This window comes from Schistocerca gregaria, chromosome X (genome assembly GCF_023897955.1).
Source record: "Schistocerca gregaria isolate iqSchGreg1 chromosome X, iqSchGreg1.2, whole genome shotgun sequence".
Lineage (NCBI taxonomy): Eukaryota > Metazoa > Arthropoda > Insecta > Orthoptera > Acrididae > Schistocerca > Schistocerca gregaria.
Genome location: NC_064931.1, coordinates 140,999,088 through 141,013,559, shown reverse-complemented (window position 1 = coordinate 141,013,559; position 14,472 = coordinate 140,999,088). Strand labels below are relative to the sequence as shown.

At 43.3% G+C, this 14,472-nt stretch overlaps 1 protein-coding gene and 1 pseudogene across 4 annotated transcripts in view; one reads left to right on the top strand and one right to left on the bottom strand.

Moving 5' to 3' along the window:
• Window positions 1–14,472, top strand: part of LOC126297535 (excitatory amino acid transporter 1) — a 661,389-nt gene that overhangs the window by 517,497 nt on the left and 129,420 nt on the right. For all 4 annotated transcript variants that reach the window (XM_049988447.1, XM_049988448.1, XM_049988446.1 and 1 more), the window contains exon 2: window positions 12,639–13,133. In XM_049988447.1, the coding sequence (XP_049844404.1) occupies window positions 12,639–13,133 (495 nt within the window). The remainder of the gene's footprint in view (window positions 1–12,638; window positions 13,134–14,472) is intronic.
• LOC126299872 (5S ribosomal RNA) lies at window positions 12,322–12,439 on the bottom strand (annotated as a pseudogene).

Sequence of the window (14,472 nt, the reverse complement as noted above, 5' to 3'; positions counted from 1 at the left end):
GTTTGTATTCCTTTTTGCCTGCTTCATTTACTGCATTTTTATATTTTCTCCTTTCATCAATTAAATTCAATATTTCTTCTGTTACCCAAGGATTTCTAGCAGCCCTCGTCTTTGTACCTACTTTATCCTCTGCTGCCTTCACTACTACATCCCTCAGAGCTACCCATTCTTCTTCTACTGTATTTCTTTCCCCTATTCCTGTCAATTGTTCCCTTATGCTCTCTCTGAACCTCTGTACAACCTCTGGTTCTTTCAGTTTATCCAGGTCCCATCTCCTTAATTTCCCACATTTTTGCAGTTTCTTCAGTTTTAATCTACAGGTCATAACCAATAGATTGTGGTCAGAGTCCACATCTTCCCCTGGAAATGTCTTACAATTTAAAACCTGGTTCCTAAATCTCTGTCTTACCATTATATAATCTATCTGATACCTTTTAGTATCTCCAGGGTTCTTCCACGTATACAACCTTCTTTCATGATTCTTAAACCAAGTGTTAGCTATGATTAAGTTGTGCTCTGTGCAAAATTCTACTAGGCGGCTTCCTCTTTCATTTCTTAGCCCCAATCCATATTCACCTACTATGTTTCCTTCTCTCCCTTTTCCTACACTCTCAACAGATACCCCTCCGTTGTGGTTGCACCTACGGTACGGCCATCTGTATCGCTGAGGCACGCAAGCCTCCCCACCAACGGCAAGGTCCATGGTTCATGGGGGGGAGGCAGCTGATGGTATTAATATATAATTCTAATTTCGTGCTCGACGGCTGCAGGTCATCAATGGTGTGTGTTCTTTTGGACATGTCCGAAAGAACAGACACCATATCCATATAAGCACATGAATACGTCTGGTCAGTCCGGAAGGGGCTTCTCCATTCGACTGTGTTATGTCCTATCTGCAGTAGTCTTGTAGACATCAGCGCTTAAAGATTGATGCCGTGTTCCTAGACTGAAGGAAGGCATGTGACACTATCCCACACTGTTCTTTAGTGAAAAAAATATTGTTACCGAGTATCGGACCATATCTGCGACTGGATTAAAGATTTCCATGCTGAGAGGACTCAACACGTCGCTCTTGATGTAACAAAATCGACAGATGTAAAGGTAATTTCAGGAATACCACAAGGTATTGTGATAGGTGCATTACGGTTTATAATAATTGTAAATGATCTAGTGGAAAAATCGGCAGCTCCATAAGGCTGATTGCAGATTATGCGGTTGTCTAGAAGAAAGTAGTAAAGCCAGAAGACTGTAACAGTTTGCAAAAGGACCTGCATAGAACTGGCACTTGGCTCTGAACGTAAATGAATGTAACATGTTGCGCGTAGATAGAAGAAGAAATCCACTGCTGTTCAACTACACCATTGTTGACAAATAGCTACCGTAAAATAGCTATGAATAAGACCTTCTACATCTACATTCATATTCCGCAAGCCACCCAACGGTGTGTGGCGGAGGGCACTTAACGTGCCATTGTCATTATCTCCCTTTCCTGTTCCAGTCGCGTTTGGTTCGCGGGAAGAACGACTGCCGGAAAGCCTCCGTGCGCGCTCGGATCTCTCTAATTTTACATTCGTGATCTCCTCGGGAGGCATAAGTAGGGGGAAGCAATATATTCGACATCTCATCCAGAAACGCACCCTCTCGAAACCTGGACAGCGAGCTACACCGCGATGCAGAGCGCCTCTCTTGCAGAGTCTGCCACTTGAGTTTGTTAAACATCTCCGTAACGCTGTCGCGCTTACCAAATAACCCTGTGACGAAACGCGCCGCTCTTCTTTGGATCTTCTCTATCTCCTCTGTCCACGGATCCCACACTGATTAGCAATAGTCAAGTATAGGTCGAACGAGTGTTTTGTAAGCCACCTCCTTTATTGACAGACTACATTTTCTAAGGACTCTCCCAATGAATCTCAACCTGGCATCCGCCTTACCAACATTTAATTTTACATAATCATTCCACTTCAAATAGTGCCATACGCATACTCCCAGATATTTTACAGAAGTATTGTTTTTCCGCTATCGTATAATTATACAATAGAGGATCCTTCTTTCTATGTATTCGCAATACATTACATTTGTCTATGTTAAGGGTCAGTTGCCACTCCCTGCAAGTGCCTATCCGCTGCAGATCTTCCTGCATTTCGCTGCAATTTTCTAATGCTGCAATTTTCTAATGCTGCAACTTCTCTGTATACTACAGCGTCATCCACGAAAAGCCGCATGAAACTTCCGACACTATCTACTAGGTCATATATAAATATTGTGAAAAGCAATGGTCCCATAACACTCCCCTGTGGCACCTTAAGTGGAATGACCACATAAAACGAATATTAGGAAAAGCAGACACTAGACTGAGATTCATAGGAAGATTTTTAAGGAAATGTAGCTCACGTACGAAAGAAAAGGCTTACAAAACACTTGGTCGGACGATTCTTGAGCATGGCACGTCACGCCGGCCGGTGTGCCCGTGCGGTTCTAGGGGCTTCAGTTTGGAACCGCATGGCCGCTACGGTCGCAGGTTCTAATCCTGCCTCGGGCATGGATGTGTGTGATGTCCTTAGGTTAGTTAGGTTTAAGTAGTTCTATGTTCTAGGGTACTGATGACCTCAGAAGTTAAGTCCCATAGTGCTCAGAGCCATTTGAACCTATTCCTATAAGATGTTGCACTGAATTTACTTAGTCAAGATAAACTTAGCATAAGTATTGTGAAACAGAATCTCGCCATGCGTCATCAGTACTTCACAGAAACCGGGGGGGGGGGGGGGGGAGGAAACTGTAGTTGTCGGAACATAAATGGATCGATCACTTGCTGGTAAATACTATAGAGTACACCGGTGATTATTTGCTCGGTCTTCACATCAAGACAAAACGTTAGTCGTTACTGGCTCACGAAACATTCTTAGGTGCAGCAGTAGACACCCTGAATTAATGTATTCCGTGTAATAAAAATGTGATTAAACAGAATTTTCAACTGACCTATGGAGAAGGGTGATTCTATTTTATGTTCACGCTCAGCTACAACTTCGACAGAGAATACAGCACCGGGTTAAAAAGTTACGTAGAAAATACAGTAAGGGATGTCACTCCGTCGTTGTTTTAGTATAGATATATAAATGTGACTGTTTACCTGAGTAACAGACAAGAAGTTCATAATGAGATGAGGTTACCGAGAAACAAATATCTAAATTTATAACTACGGTATGTTGCGTACCTCTTACAAAGGCAGCTTGAAAATTCAGAAAAAGTATTTTTTTCTATGTATTATAGCTAAAAGTAGTAAAGAGCAGCACGTGATACGAAGACCACAGTACAAGATACGAAATTTTTATTGGAATTTCCATCGAACTGTAAGTTGGTTTTTATAGCGGCGAAATCTTACAATTAAGGCTAGTTACGTCAAACTAGAAATTATTCGATTTCCCATCTTTTTTAAAATACTATTGACCCTTCAGATATGGATAATGGGCGCGTGACATTAATTAATTCCATTTTACCTAACACCATACAACAGTTCAAGAGGACGTAATCGAAATTATGTATATGATTCTGTCAAGACAGTCCTAAAATGTATATAGTGTTAATAGTCTTCCATAAGAAACAATCTATCTGCTTCCGCACTAATTCCACTATTTTACGTTTCATGCGATTTATCAGTAACTTGAGCCAAACTACCACATTTGTAATGCTGTCATGTTCGCAGATTTTAGATTCGTGTGCATTGTTGGACGCGGTGATCCTAAGTAGCCCCAAAACACGCGACTCATTCATCCACGCTTCAATGTTAAAGAAAGTGCTACAACGCACATATTCTAATATTCAGAACTTTCGTGATTTACAATGAGCAAAAAGTTCTAACACACAATAGCTACACAGCGAAACATAGCAGGACCGCGGAATTGCACAGCCTTAAATGAGCTGTTACACAGAGTGAGTCAGTATGCATTACAAAAGACACACACATCATTTATGAATATCTTTCCCAAAAAGTGCAATCGGTGCTGTTCCCCAAAGAAACACGCACAGTGGCCTACGTGATTCTGACATTGCCACGATACAATGAAGTCTCCGTGTGGCATCAGTAACATGTCCAATAAAATTCATCTACGTCTACATCTACATACACACTCGGCAAGCACCGTAAGTGACGGAGGATACCCTGTACCACTCGCAAATAGAGCGAGGGAAAAACGACTGTCTATATGTTTCTGTATGGGCCCTAAAATTCTCATATCTTATCATCGTCGTCTTTAGACGAAATATGTGTTGGCAGAGGTAGAATCGTACTGCATTCGGCTTAAAATGCCGGTACTCTAAATTTTCTCAATAATTTTCCTCGGAAAGAACGTCGCCTTCCCTCCAGGGATCCTCGCTTTGAATTCCCGAAGCATATCCGATATAATTTTGTGTTGTTCAATCTTTCGTGTTGTACCGGTAACAAATCTAGCATCTCCCCTCTAGATGGCTTTGATGTCTTCCTTTATCCCAATCTGGTGCGGATCCCAAACACTCGAGCAGTACTCAAGAACGAATCGCACTGGTGTCGTAAATGTGGTCTCCTTTGCAGGTGAACCAAACTTTCCTAAAATTCATTCCAATATTTTACTAACAACTGTTTAATTGAGCAGGGTACCGCGATAACCTATCGTATCCTTTTAAACTGCTCCAGTCTTTCATTTTTCTTCCAGATACGTTTGTACGTTACCAAGGAGGTAGAAATATTCTGTGACATTTTTGTCTGGGAGAGTCGTACAGGTGGTTAATTGTTCAAATGGCTCTGAACACTATGGGACTTAACTTCTGAGGTCAATAGTCCCCTAGAACTTAGAACTACTTAAACCTAACTAACCTAAGGCCATCACACACATCCATGCCCGAGGCAGGATTCGAACCTGCGAACGTGGCGGTCACGCGGTTCCAGACTGAAGCGCCTAGAACCACTCGGCCACACCATCAAATTAGCAGTACACACGCACCATTAACTCATTTCCTTCGCAAAGTACAACAGTTCCTCATAAGATGTATGCTCAGGAGTAATTACTCAGTAATTTTTTTTATAGAGAAAAGGCAGTGGGTGTGCTTTCTCCGGAAAACAACCAAAGAGGTTGTAGGCCTTGAGTCCCCATACAAAAGACGCTTCACGGTCAGCGATAGCTTAAGCCCTCCTGCCCCCACCGAGTAACTAACAGAGCAGCAAAACCAAAGAGTCAAAAGTCTGGCAGAACTTGCCAGATCCACAGTTAGAGAGCAAGTTGGCAGCACAGTCGACATTTGTCTCTTCAGCGGCGGCTTTAATCCCACTGAACTTGTATCGCAGCGGTAAATAGCCAAGGCGAACATGTCTCTCGACTGAAACGATGTATAGCCAGCGTGTTGGCAGCGATTTCCATCTACTCTCAATGGGATGGCTTGTCGAAATGAAATGACTCATAAATAACTGGATCCTCATTGCACTACATAAAATGAGAACCAATTTGACGTACAGAGAATGAAACAAAGTAGTCCTACGTATAATTTATTTATTTATTCAATCATATGGCTACAATTTCAGGAACACCATAGTCATTCCTTTTTTTATAGGTATCTATATACTATTCTGTCAGTTATGAGAAAGGCGCGATTGCAGAGAATATACGCCTCCCTATGACAACACGGGAAACTAAGTGAAATAAAATGTTCATCATTGGTTATTATTCTACTATTTGAATAAGTATTGCAATTCATCTGGAGTTATATAGAAAAGTGTGGAAAATCTAATTAAAATGGGTAATTTGAAACCTACTCCTCTGAAGACGATTCTATTGTCTCAAAAACTACACGGAAATTTTAGGTTCTGTTGCAGATGCTAAACCTAGTTAGAAGCTGCAGATATGTATATTATTATGAAGTTTACTTGATCGTTCTTGGCCTACAGCTGCATTAACGATATCTACTGTTAACTCCAGAGTGCTGTGAATGCCAAAAGTTAGCAATAAGCAAGAGAGTAGATAGTATTTCCCGAGAACAGCGCGAGATTTGCAGAATAAAGCAAAACGTAATCAAAACATATTTGGCGTCAAGTATGTAGTACTCGAAACTTGTACCAAGGGAAGCCCTGATGCCGAAAATACAACGATAAAAAAATAACAAAAACGGAAAACATTTTTCGTGATATCAAAATAGTTAATATGGGATAGGTCATAGTCAGAATCATATATTTGGCGGTAGCAACATATATTCTGCCTGCGTTGGTTTAGGAGTTCGGTTGGTGGTTGATATTAACTGAGAAAGAGGCACCGGTGTCGCTAATTCACCGTTGTTGTGGCAGTCGGTCTGGAGGAAGAATGTGAGACTATGGCTATGTACAAATTGGCTCTGAGCACTATGGGACTTACCATCTGAGGTCATCAGTCCCCTAGAATTTAGAACTACTTAAACCTAACTAACCTAAGGACATCACACACATCCATGCCCGAGGCAGGATTTTAACCTGCGACCGTAGCGGTCGCGCGGCTCCAGACTGAAGCGCCTAGAGCCGCTCGGCCACACTGACCGGCGGCTGTTCACAGAGCTTCTCGTTACTCGTATCGGGCCACCAAAATCTAGTACTGAATGGTTGCTAATTTCCAGAATTTGCGATATTCCTGTAGTTTCTCATTGAGTGAGAGTGTATGAAATTATTCATAGTGATAGTCGATCCAGTGGGGACGTCAGCTTCGGCGGTTCTCTTTGTACATTCCGATGAATATAACCTGCTTCCCTGTTCAATACTTTCATTTTCATAATCGTAGATCACAACGCAAAGCAGTAATACACTGCACGATCACTGGATGCACTTCATAGAGGAGAGATGAGGGCTCATACGTTGAAAAGTCATTATGTAATATGGTTTCCTTTGGAAATGTGTGAGCCGGCTGCTGTGGCTGAGCGGTTCTAGGCGCTTTAGTCTGGAACCGCGCTGCTGCTACGGCCCCAGGTTCGAATCCTGCCTCGGGCACGGATGTGTGCGATGCCATTAGGTTAGTTAGGTTTAAGTAGTTCTAAGTTCTAAAGGACTAATGACCTCAGATGTTAAGTCCCATTGTGCTCAGAGCCATTTGAACCATTTTTGAAATGGATGAAAACATTCAGATCAGACTAAAAAGTCTAAAGAAAACGCCCACCCGACACCAGTGAGGTCGATGCTTCATGCCATTCGAACAGCATTCGTTAATGCATGACCGAAAAGGCCATCGACGACAAATGCGGTTTATTTTACCGGAATAGTGAGTTACGCAAAAGTCGTAACTGAAAGCATTTGGATCGTTTTAGGCCTATTGTATTTACCTCTCACGTATGAGCACCTTACTTTAAAAACGTAAACGCCACAGAGTATGATCACTTTGAAGAAAACTTTTCCATCTTATTTATTTAGCATTATGAGGACGCTGGGTCGCTTCCGCGATCCCGGCGTTGTATAGCACTGGTAACCGATCCGTCGAATGGAAACACTGAGCTTGCATCCCCCCACCCTCCTCCACCCCGTACTTTCTATCTCCTCCAAATCCCGTTAATGCCGCGTGCCGGCACCAGATTTGGCCCGAATCGTTCGCAACGTCACTAATAATGACGCTAAGCTGCACTAGTTAGTTATTCACAAGACGTGACTCACTCCTTGACGATGAAGAGAGGGACACTGAAAATGGCTTACAGTGTTAGGGTCGTCATAGACTAGATTGCTTTCTTTATATCAGTCAAACGAAAATTGCTGTTTTTCGAACAGTATGGTTGAGTTTACTTCCTTGCGTTTTTTAGAGCACATTTGGTGCATCATTAGCATCTTCAGCACTATCTTCTTCATTTTAGTGCACAGGCTATGGTTCATAATATTATAACCAGCCTCTTCGAGAACAGTGGACAGTCTGTTGTGTACGAGGTCTGTTCAAAAAATTCCAGAACGTTGTCCACAAAATATTTCTACGCTCACCTTTTATTATTATGCATGGGCTTCTTCGAAATACTCTCCTCCAAAATTGATATACTGCCCCCACTTCAGTTTCCTCTTCCAGAAGCAGTCTTGGTTCGCGTCTTGCTGTATCGTGTGAAGCGCCAGCTGCGAATTTCCTTTTGTCTCGTCTATCGTTGTAAATCTTCGTCCTTTCAGCGGAGTTTTCAACTTTGGAAATGAAAAAAAGTCTGCAGGGCCAGGTCTGGGAAGTTCGGAGGATGAGGCAGTACAGTGATTACTTTTTTCAGTAATTATACACCAACAGGGATGAATGTGTGGATACGTTATCGTGATGGAAGAGCCATGAATTGTCTCACCACATATCAGGCCGTTTCCTTCTCACAATTTCTCGCAGGCGTCGCAACACATCCCGAAAGTTACCATTAATTAACAATTTGTCCCCGTTACACGAATTCATGATGAACTAATCCTTCAGAGTCAAAGAAAACTATCAGCATAGCTTTGACGTTTGAACTGACCTGACGAGCTTTTTCTTGACTTGGAGAACCTTCCCCGACACATTGTGAAGACTGAACTTTGGTGTCAACATCATAACCGTAGACTCCCGTCTCCACCAGTTATGACTCTTTTAAGGAACATCTCGTTCTCATTTTCGAGATCCAAACGCTCTTCAAAGATTGCGAGGTGAACTTTGTCTTGGTGTTCACTCATGAGCCGTAGGCCGAACTTGGCGGCAACACGGTGCATTCTAAGACGCTGTATCAGCATTTCATTACACCGTCCAACTAAAGTGTTACATTATTCTGCTATCTCTCGGACAGTCTGTTTTCATTTGACACGCACCATCACGTTGACGTTACTGACATGAGCGTTGTCGGTAGACGTCTAAGAGCGTCCTGAACAAAGGTCATCTTTAACTTCCGTCCGGCCATTTTTAAACCATCCGAACATTTCCTGTCGAGTACGGCTTAAGAACTCATCACCGTAGGGTTTTTACCTCATTTGGTGTGTTTCTGTAAAGGTTTTCTTGAGTTTCATGCTAATTTTAATGTTGACGCGTTGCCACTCTAAATCTGCTATGTCTAAATTCGTAAACTGTACGACACAACGCTCTACTCAATACAGCACTTTACAATAACTAACAGACATAAAACAATGAAACTGTCGGCAGTTAAACATTAGACAGAGGCCTGTGGAGGGGTGCCAACCGAATTTCGCTCCACCACACTATTGGCGCGAAATTACAAATGCTCTGGAAATTTTTGAAGAGTCCACGTGTTTGCATGTGTTGTCTCATAGTGTTTCGGCAACGTGGTAACCACAAAATTTGTAGGTGACAATCTGTGCCAAAATATCAGCTGCAATGCACGTGACAGGCAGCTTAATGAACATAAATATGTGCTGTTCACAAAATAAACGAACACATTATGATGGTGACCGTCCTTTGAAACAAATATTAGTGAAAAGAAATACCGTATTTTCTTATGGCAAAATCATTTTCCAAACAACTTTGCATTATACAACTATGGGTCACTTCAGAAAATTCTTGTCTGGAAATGTTTCCACTTCTGGCTTTAACCCTTTCAGACCTTAGTGTCTTGTGAAGGAAGGAAAACTTTTTTTTTTATGTCGTAATATTCCGAGGTGAGCTTTTAAAGATTTTAGATGCAAGATTTATACAAAAATATTTAACCGTTTTCAAAACATATTTTGTACAGTTGACTTCATTTTACGGATAAACTAAATATTTACAAAATATTGTCCATCGTAATAAAAAGTAAAATGATCATTCAATAATTACCATGCAAAATAGCAATAACAATATTCCATTATAAAGTGGAACAAAGCGAATCAACTACATTCGTGTATTCTGGTGGTCATGAGCTGCTACTCACTGCTACATCAACTTGCTGATATTTTCACAGTGATGCTCAACAATTGGCAGCCCTTGCACATGATGAAAAGATTGGTCATTCGCAAAAGTGCACCTCAGGTTTCCATTGGGGGAAAAATACTTTCGTTGCCTCTAAGACAGGGTAAACAGTTAAAAACCCCTGTACGTAATTGTAGCCTTTTAGGGTTACGCAAGGATACTGTCGTCAGCGTTTGCAGCACACGGAGGCCCAATTGCACACGAGACGCATCCTGCAAACCATGGTACATTTGCCAGACTGGTCTACAAATTATACGCACCACTTGACATAACGGCCTTGTGATATTAGGAGAAAAATCACCTGACTGTTACTCACGCCAACATCGCCGGTTCTGTCGTAGCGTCGGCTAGACAATATGGCCAGATGATGTCTGCTAAGTGAGGTTAGATTAATAAAGCAAAGTAAAGCGAAATGAAACTATGAGCCTAACTATGACTCATTGGACTCGTATTATAAAGGATTAGGGTTCGGGATCCCGTTCAAATACCTAAATTTATGTTTCCCATGGTTTTCCTGAGTCACTTTCCGTCGTTGCTATCCCTTTATACAATGCAACGCCACGACCTACACTTCTGAGCACTAAAACTGCGATACCAGAAAGGATAGCAAATAATGAATTTTGGTTTATTACGTATATACAATGTAACAGGAAGAACAAATGATCACATATGTAGAAGGGTTGAGGTATAAAGGGTGCGAAACTTAGTATACAAAGCTGCCACTTCTGACAGAAACAACAACGGCTCTGATCTGAGCTCGGTTTGTCTCGATATCGAGCCACAAGACAGATTCGGGTAACTCAATCTATGCTCTTCCAGCTCTTTGCAAAATTTCATCGACCGTACTGGATGGTGAGTGATGGCGTGATAGCCCTTCGGCAACCCATGACCAGTTACCTTTAGTGGCTAACAGATCTGGAGAATATTATAGTCACGGCAACATTAGAACACCGTATAGATCGCAGTAGCTCAGTACCACACGGATAGTATGTAGTCTGCCATTATCTTATTGAAAAGTAACGTCACGGAAACCTCTATGATGACGTATACTCTAAATACGTCATAAATTTAACGGCTGCTGTCCAAATTACCAGCTATGGGAAACAGGGGTGACTGCTTTTTTTGTACCCAAAGAAAATCCATACTGTCATTCTAGGCGCTGGGCCTGTGTGACGATGATGAATGCCGTCTGGCAACATGCGTACACCTCAGTTTCCACACACGGAAACGTTCGTCTACGCAGAACTGAGACACTTCCGAAAAGACGACGTGGTGCTATTCGTGTATCACATGTGGTCTTCGCACGTACGACTGCCGGCGCACATTTCTCTGTTGTCGTGTCGGGGGAAACCGCAGCAATGGTCATCTAGCTGAAAGTCCGCCGCGTTAGAGACATCTTAGTACTTTCTGTGTGGCAATTTGTCTTACTGCAAACAAGTGCATTACCTGATTAAAGGTACGTAACATGGGTGCACGGTTGTGCATGGCGGTTCAAGCTATACACGTCCTCTAGGGCCCTGGACGCATTTGACCATCAACATCCTGCTCGATGCCGAGTGTGGCCACCCTGGACTCATCTATTCTATATTTACCCGTCAGTACCCTGTATACGGACTAATGCTAGCAGTAATAACGCAGAACGATAATCCGAAATTTCGATGAGGAGCAATCCTGCTGCTGTCGAATTCCGATTCGTGCTAGTGGTCAATTCTCATTTGCGATGCATTACACGATCTCCTCACAAACCACCTACATTCACATTTGATTTCTAAATCATCCCATAGCATAATCTTTCCTCTTAATATATTTTCACTGGGTCGCTTTCTTGTCTGCATGTCTAGTACAAATTTGCAGCTGATGTCATACTAAATTCCCAACAAGCTGAAAACTTTAAATTTTAAACATAGCTCAACTGGATTACAACTCAGTATTAACTCGCTTTCTTGTCGGTCTGTTCAGTAGGGGCGAGGGCAAAAAAGTTCAGTAATGTCTGACAGCTAGGGGACCCTGCATGACTGGCATATTATGTGATTAATACCAGAATACGTTCCAGTGGTTGTATGTGCGGACAGGCATGGCTGAGTAGAGAGATGTTGGCCTCGAACACGCGGACCAACATGGTTCAAATGCTAATCATTTCTGCAGAACATACTAATGTACATGTCCTGTGAATATGAACGTCCTGTCTCTACTCGTTCAGAACAATCAGTTTTTTTCTCATCATGAGTGCACTTACGCGATTTCGCTGAGCACTCACTAAAAAGCACTCCGTCATCAGGCCACAAGTGCCCCATCGGGACCATCCGACCGCCGTGTCATCCTCAATGAGGATGCGGATAGGAGGGGCGTTTGGTCAGCACACCGCTCTCCCGGTCGTTACGATGGTTTTCTTTGACCGGATCCGCTACTATTCGGTCGAGTAGCTCCTCAGTTAGCATCACGAGGCTGAGTGCACCCCGAAAAATGGCAACAGCACGTGGGGGCCCGGATGGTCGCCCATCCAAGTGCCGGCCACGCCCGACAGCGCTTAACTTCGGTGATCTGACGGGAACCGGTGTATCCACTGCGGCAAGGCCGTTGCCTCGATTTCGCTGAAATACTAATGTTTTGCACAGGCAGTGTGGTACACTCGATGCTGATATGGCATTTGTTGCATGCCGCCTTCACGGTGCTGACCAGCAGTGTGTTCCCTTTTCATTCCTATGCAATAACAAGCGATGCATTACCTGTATGTGGAGGAGACGTTAAGCTGCAGAAAGCGGTGTGCGGCGTGTGTTGCAGGAGCCCCCTGTCCGCCGACAAGCAACCGCGCCCTCGGCCGTCCAGCCAGTTCGCCATGCCGCCCCGGGCGCTCCGCAGCCACATCATCGCCTTTCTCAAGAGCAACCTGCTCACCATCTTCACCGTCATCGGCGTCTTCTCGGGCGTCGCCTTCGGCGTCATCCTCAGGCATTCCCGCTCCGAGAAATGGACTCCCAGGGAGATCATGTACGTCTCCTTCGTGGGAGACATCTTCCTGCAGATGCTGAAGTCGCTCATCCTGCCTCTCATCATGTCGTCCATCATTACCGCCATCGGAACGCTGGACCTCAGCCTGTCGGGCAAGATAGGCGCGCGCGCCATCGGCTACTACTTCACGACGACCGTATCGGCTGTGATCCTCGGCATGATCCTGTCGTCCGCCATCCACCCGGGTAGGGGCGACACGTCAGAGATCGCGCGCTCTGGCAGCTCCCGCAACGTCACCACCGTCGACACCCTCATGGATCTCATAAGGTAAGCACGCCTCACTCACTCCTATCAGTCCTCTCATTCGGAAAAATCTCACCAACAAAATTTTGTACATGGCTGCACGTTCAGAGACCGCGAATAGTTAAAACTGAAAGAAAACAGCCCTCGGTCATTATTTTTAACGAATTAACCGGGTTTAACGCCCTTTTGACATATTTATTATTTTATAAATGATGTACGGGGTGTTACAAAAAGGTACGGCCAAACTTTCAGGAAACATTCCTCAAACACAAATGAAGAAAAGATGTTATGTGGACATGTGTCCGGAAACGCTTAATTTCCATGTTAGAGCTAATTTTAGTTTCGTTCTTCCACCTAAGCTCAATGGAGAACGTTATCATGATTTCATACGGCATACTCTACCTGTGCTGCTAGAACATGTGCCTTTACGAGTACGACACAACATGTGGTTCATGCACGGTGGAGCTCCTGCACATTTCAGTCGAAGTGTTCGTACGCTTCTCAGCAACAGATTCGGTGACCGATGGATTGGTAGAGGCGGACCAATTCCATGGCCTCCACGCTCTCCTGACCTCAATCCTCTTTCATTTACGGGGGCATTTGAAAGCTCTTGTGTACGCAACCCCGGTACCAAATGTAGAGACTCTTCGTGCTCGTATTGTGGACGACTGTGATACAATACGCCATTCTCCAGGGCTCCATCAGCGCATCAGGGATTCTATGCGACGGAGGGTGGATGCATGTATCCTCGCTAACGGAGGACTTTTTGAACATTTCCTGTAACAAAGTGTTTGAAGTCACGCTGGTACGTTCTGTTGCTGTGTGTTCCTATTCCATGATTAATGTGATTTGAAGAGAAGTAATAAAATGAGCTCTAACATGGAAAGTAAGCGTTTCCAGACACATGTCCACATAACAGATTTTCTTCTTTGTGTGTGAGGAATGTTTCCTGAAAGTTTGGCCGTACCTTTTTGTAACACCCTGTATAAGTACTGCCAGTCTTTCACGATGATTCTGTACTTACTCCGTAGCATACGTTTTTAGTCATAATTCTGTGACCATGTTATAAACCATTTTCTGATTTAAATTTTGAGGAAACACTCCTAGCAGTTTTGAAACCCGGTTAATTCGTTAAAAACAGTGACCAAAGGCTGTTTTCTTTCAGTTGTCTCACCAACAAAGGTGCATTTTCTATCTAGCACCGTGCTTAACTGTTTCCAAAATAAGCATTAATCGTACAAATAAAAACAACATAACAAGTGACTAAACTTAGTTTTTTATTTATGAAGCGTTTTGGAGAGTTTTCTAGATTAGATAGCAGATCAGGTTTTTAGTTCTGGTCCACTGAGCCCGGGAATTTGAC